Source organism: Euprymna scolopes, chromosome 16 (genome assembly GCF_053919585.1).
Source record: "Euprymna scolopes isolate OS-2025 chromosome 16, ASM5391958v1, whole genome shotgun sequence".
NCBI classification, from domain to species: Eukaryota; Metazoa; Mollusca; class Cephalopoda; order Sepiida; family Sepiolidae; genus Euprymna; species Euprymna scolopes.
Window position 1 is genome coordinate 26,295,239 of NC_136497.1, and position 13,634 is coordinate 26,308,872.

Below are 13,634 nucleotides of genomic sequence, written 5' to 3' on the forward strand. Positions count from 1 at the left end.
GGACATTATTTTTCTCACAAAGTCGATCTCAGCCCAAACGTTTCTCATTCAAGGAACCACTCACTTGTTCAAACAAAGAGAATATCTCTTGAATGGTCTGACTCTGGTCAGAGATATCTCCATCCCTCTGTTCCCCTCTTCCCTTGTCAACGTTTGCCATTCATATGCATCAGATAAAACATTTATGTTTAATGATTGCACAACACATGGAAATAATTTGCTCGAATTTAAACACAGACATTGCAGTTAGTATTAGAATGCACATACACGTTATGAAGTTTTTAAAAAATTGCCATGAAAATAGCAGTTATGTTTTTATCTAAAAGAAAATCAGTTTACTAGCAATGTTTAGTTTTATTGCGGCACTTCTTAAGTCCTGCCATAACACAGAAATGGAATGGAATGTATGGTAACAGCCATCATCATCACCAATCAGTGTTGTCTCACTATTCACCCAACACTCATTTTCTTTTTTAATGGAACTCGCTACAGACAAGGCATGAAGCTACTTGGTGTAAAAAAATGTTATTAAATTCATGGGGGTAGCATACTCTCATTCCATCAGTCATAACTGGTTAGAAGTCTCAAGTAATTTGTAATTGTATTATGACTATATAAATTAATACTTATTAATACATATTACTATATAAATACATATTACTATATATATATATATATATATATATATATATATATATATATATTAATGCTTATTAGTATATATTACTATATTACCGTTTTCCTCTTGAGTGTCATTTTCACAGTTTCAGTCAATGTAACCTATTACTATATATATATTAATACATATTACTATATATATATATATATATATATATATATATACACATTTATATTAATGCTTATTAGTACATATTACTATATTACTGTTCTCCTCTTGAGTGTCATTTTCAAAGTTTCAGTCGATGTAACCTATGACCTTCAAGTATCTTGTCAAACTTTAGAATTTTTCTGTAGATCTCTGCGAATCCGTATCGAATTTCAAACGGAACACTTTATTTAATCCATAGCATATTTTCGTCCCATCAGTCATGACCAAGTAGAAAGCTTAAGTAATTTGTAATTGTATTACTATTTTCACTTTCATTGAACCTTTAACCTTGAAAACAGCAACATTTAGAACTGAATTTTACTTGGTACTATCTGTTATGCCACAGGTCCTTGTGCATATCATCTTGTTTTCTACTACGTCTATTACACGATAGAATCTGACATATATTGGCAGGAAGAAGATCTGGCTATGGAGTCATCATTGACCCTCAGTGGCCAATGTATACATGGAATCTTAACTGGAATGGTAAGTTTATGACCTTGTCCTTTAACTAGAAAATTATCAATTCAAGTCATAGTTAGCCTCTTAACTTGTTTATAAAGATGTGAACTATATTTTTGGGGTGAATCTTCATTTTGGCGTTTCACATGTACAATAAAACTTGCTCTAATTTAGTGCTTTGAATGTCTGTTTTTCTTTTACTAAAAAAACAGTTTAAAGTGAAAATAAATTGGTTGGGAGTAATTGTCACGCGATGAATAACAGTAAAACTCAATTTCACTCTAAGTGACTGAAATAGGAATTAACCAGTCATTTAATTATGGAGAATTGGATAAACTGTCAGTGATTAAAATAACATGTAAACATAAACAATGAATTGAAACTTGTTTTACTGTTGCTTCCATGCTGTGAATGAAAAAATAAAAAAATGAGAATATAGTTTTTTTGTGGGATCAACATCATGGAAATATTTGGAAAAATAAAATATAAAAATTTAAGTTTTAGAGTGTGGTTCATTTTAAAATGATGTCCCAATTTTTAACTGCACTGCATAGGGAGAATGGATAACTATTTTTGCATTTCTAAAGTGGCTACTTGTTCTGTACTATGCTATGTGATCAATAACTTTGTGATCGATTATGCAGTACTTATCCAGTTCACAACCAAATTTCTGGCAACTTTGTATAGAAATCTTCTGGCAGGTTACGTAAGCAACAGGAAAATGCCAAAGCGATTAATCAATAAGCTGTCAGAAGACGATAAGTTTCTATGAAAGCATGAAATTTATTAAATTATATGAAATCCCAGACTTCCCCATGTTAAGAATGGCTTTCTATTTAAAAAGCCATTCTTAACATGAGGAAGGGGACGCTTGTCAGTGTCAAGTTGCCACTCCCATTTTGTTTACAAACAATCAAAAATAGGCTTCTCAGCAGAGACAGACATGTGACCAACATCCCCCGAACACCTCATAACCACTCGTGCTAAAAATATCGACAACTTTTTCAATAACAAACAAAAAACACATAATTTTTCACAAACTAAACAAAAACAACCGGCTTTAATTATTTTTCTTTTTACTTGGGAGTCACCATTTATCAAGGTTCGAAGACCACTTGAGGATAAGGATTTTGGAGCGAGATTAATATATACATAGGCAATAAATACCCAAGCCATTTTGGACTCTGAGAAATCTGGCCTGGAATTAATTTTAGTCATTTGTATGTCTAATAAGCCAATTCATATAACTTGAACATTTTTTCATACAGCAAGCAACATTTTTTTAGCAAATCTCCGGCTTGGCCTATCATTTTTCCCTCAGCCCCCCAAATCAACAGATTAGATCATTCCTGTAATGACCTGTTCCCTATTAATTGCTATGTAATGCAGGTTCTGTTCAGTTCTAGGAGGTTCATCCTCCCAGGCTTTTCATTCTCTTTGAGAAGGGGTTAGTTTATTGCTAATCGCTTGAGGTGCCGCTATCAGAGCATGTTGACAGGTCTGCCCTGGCATCTTTTGCAGGGTCAGAGTGCTGACTTTTCAATCTCATTTTCTGACCCTCATTTCACATTTCTCACAGTGGAAGAGAAAAATACCTCCAGACTCTCAATCTCAACTTGATGCATTCTTATAAAGTTGGCAAGCCCAGTACCGACTTGTACAATGCACTTCCCCCTTACATTCTTTTCATCATTTTTCAATTTTTTTTAGCAAGTTATTATCAATAAGGCACTAATCTACTAGATTATCAATAAATAAAATAAAATGCAAAAAATTCAATATTTAATGATTTTTAGGGGGGGGGGGTGCTCAGTTTTTAATACAATGTTCTAACAAATTGATCCCACATATTGAAACCTGTCAATGAGAACTTAAAACCAGGAGAGGTAGAAGTTTGGGGGGGGGGGAATTGTTTGTTTTCCCAAAGCTCAGTAGCCATAGGAACCCAGGGCAGCAGCATCAGTGCCCAAACAGACCTTTTCAGAGCTAATTACCAAATTATTAATGCGATTCTTTTAAGGATGACCCACAAACTACCTAAATGTGATACACACCCCACTGCTGGCTGCCTTCTGAGACTCCCTTCACAGCCTGCTACCACAGCTTCTGCAACTCCAGCTTACTCTTGCACTTCCAGTGGCTCTTGACATCTGACTACCAGCTACAGTACTCGTTGACGTCCAACTACCCATTTCAGTGCCCACCGACATACAGCTACCTATTTCCAGTGCCCATCGATGTCCAACTACCCATTTCAGTGCCCATCGACGTCCAGCTACCCATTTCTAGTGCCCATTGACAACGAGCTACCCATTTCTAGTGCCAACTGACGACGCGCTACCCATTTCTAGTGCCCACTGACATCCAACTATCCATTTCCAGCATCAAACTCTCTACACGACGTGGATCAACCGGAGTTATATCATCCTCCATCAGGGATGCATGAATTTAAACTCCATGAGATGCTCGTTCTGACACTGACTGATTAAGATACACAATTTTCATTGCCTCACGATTTATCGTTTTTCTCTAGTAAGAAAAAACAAAAAAAAACATGATATCTATCGCCTTTAACCAATCATCTGTGTTTGTCATCTTTTTACCATTGCCGTTACCTTTTTGTGTTTACTACGCCAAGCATGTGCGGAAGCGTACAAGTGTAGGAGTCGGGCCTTTCTGCAGCGAAAAGCGAACCTGGGACTTTTCGATTGTAAATCATGTCTACTAATGATCTACATCCATTTTACCCCAAACCGACAATTTAGTTTCTCCCAATGGCTATAAAAAAAAACAAGCCGATAAGTCATTCGGGGAAGGTTGAAAAATATTGGTCTGATAACGTGTCTCGCATTACTGTATTTTGTATCGCGGCGTGTTGATTCAATAAGATTGTCCGGTGTTGATTGGGAACGTGGTATATTGTGGTAATTTGGCGGCACTGTTCAGGATTGCGTGGACGAATTTGTTCAGGACTGTACCATCATTTGTGATATATATTTTTCTTTTTTGGTGCTCTCTCCTTCATGAAGCAACAAGCTATTTTGGCCATCATGGCCGTCAATCCAAAGCTGTATTTGATGACAGTGAATCCGGAGAGTAAATAATGGAGTGGTTGGAGAAAGCTGAACTAATATGTGAACTGAGTGGGAGTGAAGTGCATCGAGTGCGTCATTCCGATGTGCTTGTAAGGCAATTAAGTGAGGAAAAGTGTGCCGATTTTGAGTGTATAAAGAAAACACTGTACGCAGCGTTTGCTTTGGATCCTTGCGCTACATGGAAGCAGTTTGCAGCACCCAACCCGGTGACACAGTCAGCGTATTTTTGACAGAACTGCGCAGGCTTGCGGTCCTGTTTGGCAATACATCAGATCAATATCTGCAATGTGCATTCATTGCTGGATTTCTGGAAAGTGCGGGAGACTTGTTATGAGCATCGTCCCCGATGGATAGCAAAGATCTATCACACGTGCTGGTGCACGTGTTATTTTAAAGAACTGCATAGGAGTTCCAGAGCCAGCTGCATGGTCGACACAAATTACACCTAAGGATGCGGACACTTTACGGCGCTGTTACAAGTGTAATGGACTCAATCATGGAACAAGCCATTGCCTACTGGATAGTGCGATGGGAAGAGGGAAGAGATGTTGGTGTCAAGTCTTGAAAACCTATCACATGTTACCAATGTCAGCGGAGAGGGCACATTACTCAATTCTGTCTGGGAAGCGAGCAAGGGAGTAAGAATTCAGTGCCAATTTCATCTCCCAAACTGGTGTAAATGGCGCATTGCCATTTATCACTGTTCACATCAATGAACTACTGCATACAGCTTTAGTGAATATTGGATGCACACAGTTACTGGTCCGCAAATCGTGTTGCAAGGAATGGATGAGGAAAGGGACCCCGGTGCTCACAGCAGATGGAAACACACTTAGCTGCTGTGGAATAGGAATCGTGCAAGTGAATGTTGGTGCAACACGTAGCATTAGCATAATAGTTTTAGTTATGAATGAATACTTACTGGCATTTGATTTATTGCTTGGGCTGGAGTCAATCAAGCAACTGGGAGGAGTAGCTTTGTTTAGTGCAGGTCAGGTGATTTTTCCACATTTCAGCAAAACCAATTTTGCTGCTATCACCACTACCAAGCCTGACTCCTCTGCAGAGTCTAAACAGAACACTCAAAAGTAGACTACATCGTGGAAATCGGCTGACGACCAACCTCCACTTACGTTGAAAAATAGACTTGCAGAGTATCCAGCCCCAACACCAATTCCTAAGGAATATGATCGCGAACTGCAGGTGTAGATCAATAATGGTTGGCTACTGCCATATACTAAGGACGAACTTGGCCCTCCAAAAGGTCTAATCCCTCTCATGGCTGTTGCGCAGGAGAACAAACAGAAAGTACAGCCCGTTATGGATTATCGGGAGCTAAACGAGTATGTAGACATGCATATGGCCAACGCGGATGCTTGCTTACAAAAATTGAGGAAATGACGACAACAGGGACTAAACGTTGCAGTGTTGGAACTACACCGAGCCTATTTGCAAGTACATGTTGACAAATGTGGCTGTTCCAAACAGTAGGGATCAAGGGACAGCGATGTTGTCTCACCTGCCTCGGATTTGGGTTTAACATTGCCTCTTTAATAATGCGGGCCATTGTCAATACCGTCCTCAGCCAGGATAAGACTATAAACACGGCTATGTTTTTGTATATTGACAACATTTTTGTGAATAAAAGTGTGTGTCCTGCAACCTGGTTAAAGGAGAAGTTTGTTCTGGAAAACAAGACCCCAGAACAGCTGAGACTGGGCTCACATGTATTGGGATTAGGAGCACAGAAAATTGTTGTGGCGGCGTGGAAGTGACCTTCCAGCAGTGCCAGATAGACTTACTTGCCAAATTGTATTTTCAGTGTGCGGAAAACTGACTAGTCATTTCCCGGTGTGTGGCTGGTTATGCGTTGCCACAGCATTTGTAAAACAAAGAGCAAATATGATGACAACTGGATGAGATGATGAAGTGCAAGACCCTATTCTAGCACAGATGATCGAAGACATCTGTTTGAGAGCAGCCCAGAACAATCCAGTAAAAGGGGACTGGTGTATCTGTGGTGAAAATGTTAAAGTATGGGTGGACACTAGTTCTATTGCTACAGGCGTGGTTGTGGAAAGCAATGGTTCCTTGCAGAGGCCGCAAGCTGGCTCTGAGCAGTGCATAAAGACAAGCACATAAATTTAGCTGAGCTTGATGCTGTGCTGTGAGGCATCAACCTTGCATTACAGTGGAAAGCCATACATCTACAAATGGACTGCCTGTGTATATCGGTGGATAACTGACACTTTGTTCGGACAGACGAGAGTGCACACCAAAGCAGCCTTGGAAATGTTAATTAGGGGTCTCCTCTCCACGCTCCGAGATTTGATCTCGGAATATGCACAGTTGTTATTTCTAACAAATATTAGGTTTTAAAATCGTGTCCTTTAGTTTTGAACGCTACTGTATTCTTCCCAGTATTTTAAGATTAATAACTTCAGTCGTCATTGAGTCACTGTATCTCATTACTAATGCTCAGTTGTTTTTTCTTTGGTCCTTAATGGAAAATCATCTAAAAGCAATCTATGTGTTGAAAACCATATTAAGGACATTATAAAAATGGTGGAGGAGTTGAAGTTAAAACTCTAATCCTTAACAAATATGTTCCTACAAATGAGAATTCCTGCAAACCGACTTACTCTATGTATTTCCTCTTCTAAATTCTACCAATCTCATGATTTATTGGATCTACAGCCCTGATTGGATAAGGCAAGGCAGTATTGAATGCCTGACGGCCACCCTTCTGTGTCTTAATGACACTAATAAGAGAATTATCTCATGTTTGTATATAGATGATACATCTACTGACAGAAGGCTTTAGATATATCTAGGTTTTCATCATTAACGTAGGTGATTAATGTTTTAAAGAAAGTTCAGGAATTCATTGAGAAATTGAAACACCGAAAAACGGACAAGTGTTACTATTGACAACTATTCAAACAGAAGAGTTTTCGGAGGAGCTTCAATATTTAAATAAAACGTCTGTAAAACATCTGCTGCCAAGAGTCACTAGTTTTTTTTTTTTTTTTTTTTTTTTTTTTTTTTACATGGAGTTCACCACTTATCAAGGCCCAATGGCCACTCGGGGATAAGGGTTATTGTGTGTACAGTAATCAAAGGGATAGTGTAGCAATAGTATTGGAGAATTGGTAAGGTGTCATTACTTAGGGGGGGGCGGTTCATCAGGAATTTGTTTGTGTTGGACTTGAAGACATCCAGGTTGAAGTCGAGAGAGAAACAGGCAAGCGGAACAGCGTTCCACAGTCGTGCAGTTCTAGGAAAGAAGCTTTGTTCATGGAATCTACATTTTGATTTAGACACAGATAAGGAGTGGGGAAAATTATTGACGGTGGTTTCAGCTAGTCGGGTGTTTTTTGAGAAAGATTGGCGAGGGGAGACCAGAGAATAGAGCTCAGATGAGCACTTGCCATGGAAATAACGATAGAACAACGACAGGCTCGCTACGTCTCTTCTGTGGGAAAGAGGTTGCCGGATAGAGAAAAGGGTATCTCCCACCAAGCCACAAAGTCTATTTTGTACTCTGTCAAGGCAGGATAGGCTGTTTTTAGCAGCTCCCGCCCAGATGTGGCAGCAGTACTCCATCTTTGGACGTACTTGGCTTTTATATAGATAGAGAATTGCATCATTAGTGAGATATCTTCTGGAGCAGTAGAAGGATCCCACCATTTTCCCAGCGACCTTGGCCACAGACTTGATGTAGGTGTTCCATTTAAGATCAGGAGTAAAGGTCAAACCCAGAAGCTTATCAAAACATGGGGCCTCCCCTAGACGAGAGCCATCCATTTCAATTGATGCCAGATGGGGATCAGAGCGTTTATGATGTAGAGATAGGAGCTTGGTCTTAGATGCATTAAAGGTAACCAGCCACCTCTTTCCCCACTGCACCACGCGCTCAAGATCAGAGGAAAGAGAATCAGAGAGAACATCCCTATTTACGGCCTTTGGTGTGTTGCCATAGATGGTCGTGTCATCAGCATAGATGTCAACGAACGATTTTAGTATGTGTTTTGGGAGATCATTGATGTAGATCAGGAAAAGAGTCGGGCCCAGGATGGACCCCTACGGGACTCCAGCATTAATACTGTGGGCCTCTGATTTCTGCCCATCAACCACTACTCTTATGAGCCTATCTGAGAGAGATAATTTAATGATCAAGAAAACATTTCCAGCTATACCGTAGCTGGAACTCTTGTGTAGTCGGCCTTTATGCCAAACCTTATCGAAGATCTTGGATGACAAAGGTCTGATTCGATCTTCGAGTTATATTCAGAATTCAGAGTTCGGATATCCAACCTCATCAAGTGAAACACCCAGTCCTACTGGGGAAGCGTCATCACCTGACGAAACTAATAATTAATGAAGTGCATCTGAGTTGTTACCAAACTTGACAATGACCAAGCTGAGGTTAATGTGGTTCTGGGTTCCTTAAGGAAGACAGTCTGTAAAGGCTTTAATCCAACCTTGTCCTGTTTGTAGAAGGATGAATTCTTTATCTTTTGAGGCACCAACAGGCTCAAAAGTTCTTTGTCTCATTTGTGGGGAAAAAAAAAAAAAAAAAAGTTCCTTTCGGCTGTGTATTAAGGGATGGTTGTGGACAAATCCATTCTCTAAAGTATTTGTATCCTTTAGAAATCAGAGAATTTTCTGCAGATTATGCAGAGACTGAATTTAGAAAAGACATAGATAAAGAGTGGGGAAAATTACTGACAGTGATTTCAGCTAGACGGGTGTTTTTCGCAAAAGATTGCCTTATTCTTGCAGAGAGCATTATCGGACACATGCTTTCTGTGGATGAATGCTCGGTTGTGGGGGAGGGGTAGTTTGAATTAATTCCCAGTTGGGAACATGCGAAAGAAATTACTGACGCATCACAATTCCTGTCATGTACCTTATATAACTTTTCAACCAATACAGCGATAAGGATAACCTCTACTCTCTCAAATTCTTGATTTGCCTCTGTTAAGAAGGATGGACTACTTGGAGAAGGCACCTACCAGCCAGAGGGTATGCAAGGCACATCAGTTACGCAACTACAGATTGAATCGAGAATACATTTAAAGGTAAGCGTTTGGCTTTGCAAATTTTGTATCTTCAACGGTCTTTCATCTCTGAATTTTCTTCACAGTATTCTACATCATTTTCAGTTTGTTTTCATACACATTCATTCAATTTTTGCACATGCGTAAAGACAAACATGGCGACCAGTGAAAACAATATGGAATACATTGGATAATAAAGTCATGAAAGCTACTTGTTGGCGACAATTTAAAACAAACACAAACACTCTTAAAAATCAACTCTTTTAAAAGTTTTTAGTTGGTAATGTAGCGCACATTGACCTAATTAATACTGAATTTTTTGCATTTTAAAATATGAAAAGAATTTAGAAAGACTAAAAGAATAACAATATAAAGAGGAGTGTGCATGTTTTCGTTGAGTGGTTCCAATATGAGGGATCGAATTACTAGAACATTCGATTAGAAACGGAGTACCCTTTACAAATAAAAGCGCAAAAAAGAAATCAGTAAATATTTTATAAAGTACTAGACTACCCGTGACCCGTTGGGTCAGTATGTTATATTAGCTATGGAATTCATGTATGAGCGTGACACTTGTGAAAAAGAAAATAGGTGTTTTTGGACATAATAAAAACATTTCTATGAAAGTATATTAAAATGAAAAATCACGGATGGATCACTCAAACATGAAAAACAAATCCTCCCTATTCGTGTAAAGTTATCTATTTTCCCGAATAATCGCTCAAAACTCGAAAATTAAACATGATTTTCCTACGAATCGAATGCCGACGAAAGCCATTTAGCAGCAAAAACACACATGAACCTACCGATGAGAAATATAAGAATGAAAAACCCATAGTGGAATCCTTCAACCAAGTTATAGAAACTTAAAATCTAAAAAAAAAAATAATAATTAATAAAACCTGAAGCAAAAAAATAAAACCTAAATAAATAAAATAAAACTAATATTGAAACAGATTAGTAAATGTGTCAACAAATTCACCGTTCTCACACACCTATCTTATATCTAGAAATGTAAACAAAAAATAAAAAAGGAAGGAAAAGGGAGGGATAGAGAGTAGTAGTAGTCTTGGATTTACTACAATTGTTCTTATGTTTGTCAACGGGTTAAAGTTGTTTAGTTGTAAGAAAATAGCGACAGTATAGTTGTAATAAAGAATAGTTGCAAAACACCCCCACTCTTCCCATGTTAAATAATAATTTTGAAATAATAATGTTAATATTTCAGTGCACAGGTCAAAATCTGCAAAAGAAGCGATTTGTGATTATTTGCTTACGTTGTTATGGGTTAGTGTTTATGCGCGCATGCGCAACCGAATGTCGTAAACCAGAAAGTGGGTCACATCACTCATTACAAGGTCATTTGAGTTTTATAATTATATAGATTATATTTTCCATTATACAAAAAAAAAAAAAAAAATTCAAAATATTTTATGGTAAATTTTTACTTTAACAGCAAATCAAGCCTCACCTTTAAATTGACGACCTTAACAGGTTTTCTAGTCTGCTGAAAACGAATTTAACATTCATATTTGGGGCAGACAAGATTTCAGGCTATTAAAATATTTTTAGTCAATGTCAAGTTTCTTTCCAACTCCTCAAAAAACTTTAAAATGACGACTTTTATAGGTTTTCGGTGGTGCTGAAAACGAATATCACAAATTTGAGGTAGATAAGTAGTGGAGGGGCGGGGACGGGTGTGTTGTGGCGGTGAAATGTTAAACAGTATTCTACTCGGTAACTATCGGCGCGTTACTTATGGAAAAATGGTTAATTAAACTGCAGAAGCACATGTTAAACTACACAAGTTCTATAATTGAATACCCCCCCCCAAAAAAAAAGAACGAAAAACCTAAAACAGGCATTTGTAAACCCCTCGTGGAAACTTAATTTTTTTTTTTATCAATTAAAAGGGGTTAATACCATGCAAACCGTCAATTTGCGACGGATTTGATCATCAGATTTGTGGCCAGCAACATCGAATATCCCTAAAAAAAAATTTTTTTTTATTAAAAAAAAAAAAAAAACGGTACTCATGCACTTATTGATCCGTGCTGAAATAATAACGTTATTATTTAAAAAGCCATTCTTAACATGGGGAGGAGAGGGTGTTTTGTACCTATTCTGTACTTTAAACTTACAATTGAATAAAAAAAAAAAAAAAAAAAAAAACTTTAATTAAACTTGGAAATACGATTTAAAAAATAGCGCGAACCAGTAAAGTGCATTAGCACCAAAAACACAAATTAGTGGTCTGGTCGGTGTTCTGTTATACGTATTTACTATGCCTCCCCACGGGACAGGATTAGACACCAGGGTCGTTTTTTAACGTGGTCAGTGTTCTGTTGTAGCGAAAGGTAATATTTACCTTTTAATTTATTTTAATAAATATTACTTTAAATGCTGCTTTTAATTTGTGGTCTTGTCTTTACGTTCTTACCTTTCGCTCAAGATTTCTTGGAATTTGTCCCTTCCCACTACAACAAACTTTTTTTCTTTTTTTTTTTTTGCGCCAACGCCGGTGGTGGGGAAGAGGGGATTCCAGTTATATGTGGTATATTTAGCCTTTTTTTTTTTTTTAGCGTTTTTTCGTTATTGGAAAACAAGATGGCCGCCATTAAAAATGATAGAGATTACGTTGGATACTGAATGTCTTCAACTACGGATAACTGCGTATTTGCGCAAAAAATAAATGCGATATTCGTCCTGAGCGCACCCGAAAACCTATAAAAGTCGACAAATTAAAGGTGAATGCCGAGGGGTCGGTAAACTAAAAATTTACCAAAAATAGTAATAAATCTCATTTTTAGTTTTGGTTAAAACACGATAGTAAAAAAACTGACCCAAAATAATAAGTAGTACTGATACTACACAAAGGAGATTAAAATTCAAGGTTCCCCAAACTTAACACTCGAATTATACATATAGACATATGGCCTCATGGTTAATAGCGTTGATTAACAATCGATGCTAAGTGACAGTTTTATGGGGGTTGATGGTACAATTTTTATTATAGGAAATAATAATAGTGAACTAAAACAATAATCAACAATTACTAGCCGATCATGGCTGGCGGAACAGGAAAAATCTACCCACGTGGATTAAATTCAAGGTTCAGTTTAAAATTCCGTATAAGTTCCCAGGTTAAAAAAGGTTCATTTAAAGAAGATTACATCGGGCGAAACGTTGTTTATGTAATCACAACGAAGGTGAGAATGGTGGTCGGTCCGGAATAATAATGAATGTAAATAACTTACTTGTGGAATATTGGAAGTTGTAAATAGGGGAGTTCTCGCCCCATGACGAAATGCTACGAGGGCTTTTTTAAGCACTAATCCCTTGGGTGTCTCTTTTCCTTCGTTCATGGCGGCTAAATTGGTACCGATCCCATCTTGGAATTCGTTTGAATACTGCGAATCCATAGAGAAAGTCTTTTGACTGCAATGGAAAAAGAAGGCAATTATCAGTTTCAGAGTTTTGCAGCTGCTGCTGCTGCTATTTACGTCATAACACCTGATTGTTTAGAAGAGAGAGAGGGGGAGAAAGCGAGCGAGGAGGAGGGGAGGGAGAGAAAGGGACAGAGACAAAACGAAAGAAAGAAAGAAAAATAGAATATATATATATATATATATATATATATATATATATATATATATATATATATATATATATATATATGAGAGAGAGAAAGAAAGAGATGGATATGGGAAGAGAGAGAAGAGGTAGTGAGAGAGAGATATATAGAGAAGGACGAAGAGAGAGATAGAGAGTGGGAGAGAAAGAGGGGGAAGATATACATATATACACACAATGAGAGGGACACACACACACACACACACACACACACACACACACATATATATATATATATATATATATATGCACACACACACACACACAAAGGGAGAGAAAAAGAGGGAGTCGAAGAGAAAGGGGAAAATGAGAGAAAGAGGGGGGAAGTGAGAAAGAAAGAGGGAGACAGAAAACGAAACAGAGGGAGGGAGAAGAGAGAAATAAAAAGAATAATAGATAGAATGAGAGTAAACAAATGATAAGTTAAGTACAAATAATGCGTACGACCGTACGAGTACGACGAGTACATTTGTATTACTACTACTACTACTACTACTACTACTACCACCACCACTACCACTACTATTAATCATCTGATAACACCAGCTGTTT

At 37.8% G+C, this 13,634-nt stretch overlaps 1 protein-coding gene across 3 annotated transcripts in view; it reads right to left on the reverse strand.

Moving 5' to 3' along the window:
• LOC145295892 (lysophosphatidic acid phosphatase type 6-like) overlaps nt 1-13,634 on the reverse strand; it is a 232,033-nt gene that overhangs the window by 107,608 nt on the left and 110,791 nt on the right. For all 3 annotated transcript variants that reach the window (XM_080141647.1, XM_080141648.1, XM_080141649.1), the window contains exon 2: nt 12,707-12,887. In XM_080141647.1, coding sequence (XP_079997773.1) covers nt 12,707-12,871 — 165 coding nt within the window. In that variant the 5' untranslated portion in view covers nt 12,872-12,887. The remainder of the gene's footprint in view (nt 1-12,706; nt 12,888-13,634) is intronic.